At 52.1% G+C, this 5000-nt stretch overlaps 1 protein-coding gene across 2 annotated transcripts in view; it reads right to left on the bottom strand.

Annotated features, from left to right (window-relative positions):
• The window catches only part of cacnb4a (calcium channel, voltage-dependent, beta 4a subunit), a 59270-nt gene that overhangs the window by 11046 nt on the left and 43224 nt on the right, over window positions 1-5000 (bottom strand). Inside the window, exons 6-7 of one of the 2 annotated variants that reach the window (XM_061237010.1) lie at window positions 4744-4746; window positions 2959-3035 (exon numbers count right to left, since the gene is read on the bottom strand). In XM_061237010.1, coding sequence (XP_061092994.1) covers window positions 2959-3035; window positions 4744-4746 — 80 coding nt within the window. The remainder of the gene's footprint in view (window positions 1-2958; window positions 3036-4743; window positions 4747-5000) is intronic. The other variant, XM_061237009.1, reaches the window with a different exon arrangement.

Genomic DNA, 5000 nt, shown 5'->3' on the forward strand with positions numbered 1-5000 from the left:
TGGTCATCTTCAGAGCTTCACACTCACTGACATGGCCTACTGGTCAAACCTTCACACTCACTGACATGGCCTACTGGTCCCTCAAACCTTCACACTCACTGACATGGCCTACTGGTCCCTCAAACCTTCACACTCACTGACATGGCCTACTGGTCAAACCTTCACACTCACTGACATGGCCTACTGGTCAAACCTTCACACTCACAGACATGGCCTACTGGTCAAACCTTCAAACTCACTGACATGGCCTACTGGTCCCTCAAACCTTCACACTCACTGACATGGCCTACTGGTCCCTCAAACCTTCACACTCACTGACATGGCCTACTGGTCCCTCAAACCTTCACACTCACTGACATGGCCTACTGGTCAAACCTTCACACTCACTGACATGGCCTGCTGGTCAAACCTTCACACTCACTGACATGGCCTGCTGGTCAAACCTTCACACTCACTGACATAATGCTGGCCAGCCTGCCTCCCATCCGCTCTGATCAGACATGCCTGATGAACAGCCACACAGACGTCTCTGCAGAGGCTCTCTGGTGTTGGCATTGGAGGACCTCTCCCCGGTCCCTCTTTACATAAGGCGAGCTCACGCAGAAACAGATGGCTCACATAACTGTCCCCCATAAATCAGCGGGTGTGTGCAGCCTGTGTGTGCAGCCTGTGTGTGCAGCCTGTGTGTGCAGAGAGTGTGTGCAGCCTGTGTGTGCAGCGAGTGTGTGCAGAGTGTGTGCGGCCTGTGTGTGCAGCCTGTGTGTGCAGCCTGTGTGTGCAGCGGGTGTGTGCAGCCTGTGTGTGCAGCCTGTGTGTGCAGCCTGTGTGTGCAGCGGGTGTGTGCAGCCTGTGTGTGCAGCCTGTGTGTGCAGCGGGTGTGTGCAGAGAGTGTGTGCAGCCTGTGTGCGCTGAGGGACGTCCAGGGAGTCGCATGTCGAGAGCCCAGAGCCAGCAGGGTCACATGACCTCAGGCTAGGGGTCAGAGGTCAGAGGTCAGGGGGGTCGGAGCAGAGATGGTTTATCCTGTAGGAGGAGACCCGGGGCTCATTCCAATCACGTATTTTATCCGTCCTCGCTTTCAGAATGACGTGGAAAACTCCCGAAAACCTCCAGAAACTTCCAGCTTCCGCTGCCTTACACCAGGGAGCCAGAGCGCCCGGGATCTGACCGGGGGCCTATCCCAAAGTTACCCGCCCTGGCAGGGGCACTGCTGGGTAAACGGTGAGCAAGAGTAACCCCGCTCTCACGCTGGACAGCTTTCAGATGCCGTCTCTCTGTTGGCATGATCACAAGCTCCTGTAGCGCCGTTACACAGCGATGGCCGGAGAGTTATTCTTTCTGTCACTGCAGGCTGGGCGCCTTCACTCTGAAAAGCCCCACGTGAATATGAACCATGAAGCTAATGAGGACAGAGTAACAACAGGCAACACCATGGAGCTTCTACTGAGGGTGCCCTTATGAGCGGCCCAAACTCAGTCAATCTCAACACGTACTTTAGTCATATATTTACACATAGAAATCACATAATATTTCTATTACTTTTTAGCTAAATAAGACAAAAATATTGGCGATGAAATGAGACGGTTTTGACTCTGAAGATTTCACTGAAACTGAAATTTTCATATATCATTTGGGCCGGATATATCATTGTATCATTTCATAGATCATTTGGGCACGATTCACTGACACAGATTAAGCTTAGTCCTGGACTTAACTGAGTACAGAGAATCTATGTACAAGACTTGATCTGTGAAACTGTGAAACTTATCACACTAAGACACTTGTTAAGACAGACTTTTTTGCAGTGAATGAGCCACTTAAAGGTGGGGTTGTGTAAACCCGAGAGAGATCGAGCAGGTTCTCCCAGCAGGTGAGGTTCTCTAAACCCGAGAGAGATCGAGCAGGTTCTCCCAGCAGGTGAGGTTCTCTAAACCCGAGAGAGATCGAGCAGGTTCTCCCAGCAGGTGAGGTTCTCTAAACCCGAGAGAGATCGAGCAGGTTCTCCCAGCAGGTGAGGTTCTCTAAACCCGAGAGAGATCGAGCAGGTTCTCCCAGCAGGTGAGGTTCTCTAAACCCAATAGAGATCGAGCAGGTTCTCCCAGCAGGTGAGGTTCTCTAAACCCGAGAGAGATCGAGCAGGTTCTCCCAGCAGGTGAGGTTCTCTAAACCCGAGAGAGATCGAGCAGGTTCTCCCAGCAGGTGAGGTTCTCTAAACCCGAGAGAGATCGAGCAGGTTCCCCCAGCAGGTGAGGTTCTCTAAACCCAATAGAGATTGAGCAGGTTCTCCCAGCAGGTGAGGTTCTCTAAACCCGATAGAGATTGAGCAGGTTCTCCCAGCAGGTGAGGTTCTCTAAACCTCAGAGAGATCGAGCAGGTTCTCCCAGCAGGTGAGGTTCTCTAAACCAGAGAGAGATCGAGCAGGTTCTCCCAGCAGGTGAGGTTCTCTAAACCCGAGAGGGATTGAGCAGGTTCTCCTAGCAGGTGAGGTTCTCTAAACCAGAGAGAGATCGAGCAGGTTCTCCCAGCAGGTGAGGTTCTCTAAACCTGAGAGGGATTGAGCAGGTTCTCCTCGCAGGTGAGGTTCTCTAAACCTGAGAGGGATTGAGCAGGTTCTCCCAGCAGGTGAGGTTCTCTAAACCCAATAGAGATTGAGCAGGTTCCCCCAGCAGGTGAGGTTCTCTAAACCCAATAGAGATTGAGCAGGTTCTCCGAGCAGGTGAGGTTCTCTAAACTCGATAGAGATTGAGCAGGTTCTCCCAGCAGGTGAGGTTCTCTAAACCCGAGAGGGATTGAGCAGGTTCTCCTCGCAGGTGAGGTTCTCTAAACCAGAGAGAGATCGAGCAGGTTCTCCCAGCAGGTGAGGTTGTCCTGCTGTGCCTCAGTCCCCATCCGCTGCACACCTGGGTCAGTCGTCGTGGAAACGCACCCCCCCAACACGGCTGTGGGTATCAGGCTCACCTGTGGAAGGTGCGTTGGGTCTGAAAGTGCCTGAAACCATCTCTCCTAGACTGGAGGAGGAATTCCCACTGGACTTACTGCAACGCACAAGAGAGAGTGAAAACAGCATTACAGTGGACAGCATCGAGCTTCACAAGCCTCCAGGCCAGGTTACAGTCCAGCGACAGACCAGAGCATCGCTCCACTGGAGCCGCAGGACGTCCAAGAACGTTCAGAGCGTAACCCAAATGTTGCTCCGCCCAGCGACCTCCATCACAGGTCATGGATGGCAGCGATGTTCCGTCACTGGACTATAAACCGGCCTTAGACTCAGACTCCTGTCCTCAAGGGAAACAGAGCCTCCGGATTGAGTTCCCTCCCATCCATCAAATACCACGTTTTCAAAAAACAGGAACTTCAGGATCTAATTGGAAAATGTCTTACTTACTTACGTCCCGTGCGATTACTCGAAACATTTACTGTATGTCCCTTGGGGACTGGAGGTTCAAGAGAGATTAAGCATTCAGCATAGTTATGAGTTATTAAAGAATTATGTACCCATATCACTTACATCACGGCAAGCAGCAAGGTGTGGCAGGCAAACAGACTGCTGTGAACAGACAGCGGGATTCCCCTGAACCCTAACTAACGGCAGCCGGGTCCCTGGAATATTGCTCAGAGAAGATCTCCCTCTCTTTCTGTCTCAGCACTCCGCCAGGTAACGACCGGCTCCAGGTCGGATCTGCACCGCTTCCTGCGGAATTCGGGCCAGAACCGGCACAGATCCGGCCCGGAATCACCCGCTAGCTGAGGCGACAACAACCGCCATCCCTTTCTCTCCCGAGCCCTCCAGATTTAATTCCGCAAAGTGTCACTGTAGTGACCAAGCTATCATAACAACTGTAACATAAACGTTTGACTGTAGCCTGTATTACCTACAGTATGTACAGTGTAGCTGCTAGACTGCTACTGTTACTATGGACCGTCTGGAGCTATATCCCAGCATGCACCGTACCCATGGCATTAACGCTGTACAGTACAGACGCAATGACCGCAGGGCTGCTGTGGCCCTGGGATTAATTTATATTATCTGCCAGAACAGGGCCTAATTTTACTGCAGAGCATATATCATTGCCACAGGCAGAGTGCTCTGTCCTATTGTACCGAGGACAGACAGCGTGGGGAATGTGTGTCACCCGGCAGGGTCACATGGTGCAGCGGTAATGCTGCATTGTTCTTCTGTTAACCCTTCAGGGTGTGACATCACAAATATGCGTGGTTGGAACGTTCTGAGCCGAACGTTCTATTGCTGATGTCACAATCGCTACCGGTAGCTGAACCCTACAACACTGAACTTGGATTTTTTTTTTTTAAACAACATTCCAAAAATCCTACTCTTCAAAGGGTTAACTCTGCGGGACGGGTCGCATGCTGTTTTAATGAAGCAGCCGTGGGCTATAGGCACACCACGTGAGTTAGTTATTATAATACATCCACACACTGGACAGTGCATGCACAATAATCCAGCATATTCACATGATTTACATATATCCCTACAGATACACGTATTCAATCTAATTGATAGCTTAACGTAGAGTGACATCGTATAGTAACTGGAGCAAGAGTAATGGGATTGGTCTTCTGCCAGTTTCAAACCACAGCCCCCAACTGGCCACATCACGCAATGAGAAACGCATTCAGCACGTAGAGCTAAACGCCAGGGTCCATAGGTACGGGAGCTGACCGTGCTCTTACTGCAACCTGAACGGATGATGTCACAGTCCGCAGTAAGGGCTCAGGTGCTACCTCCTGTCACTGAACTCTGGTGCTACATTAGTATACACCAGAAACACGACAGTCTGCACCCCTCCCTGCCCCCCTCTTACCCCTCCCTGCCGCCCTCCCTGCCCCCTTCTTACCCCTCCCTGCCCCCCTCCCTGCCCCCCTCTTACCCCTGTCTGCCCCCCTCCCTGCCCCCCTCTTACCCCTCCTTGCCCCTCTCTTACCCCTCCCTGCCCCCCTCCCTGCCCCCCTCTTACCCCTCCTTGCCCCCCTTACCCGTG

The sequence above is a fragment of the Conger conger genome, chromosome 3 (assembly GCF_963514075.1).
Source record: "Conger conger chromosome 3, fConCon1.1, whole genome shotgun sequence".
Lineage (NCBI taxonomy): Eukaryota > Metazoa > Chordata > Actinopteri > Anguilliformes > Congridae > Conger > Conger conger.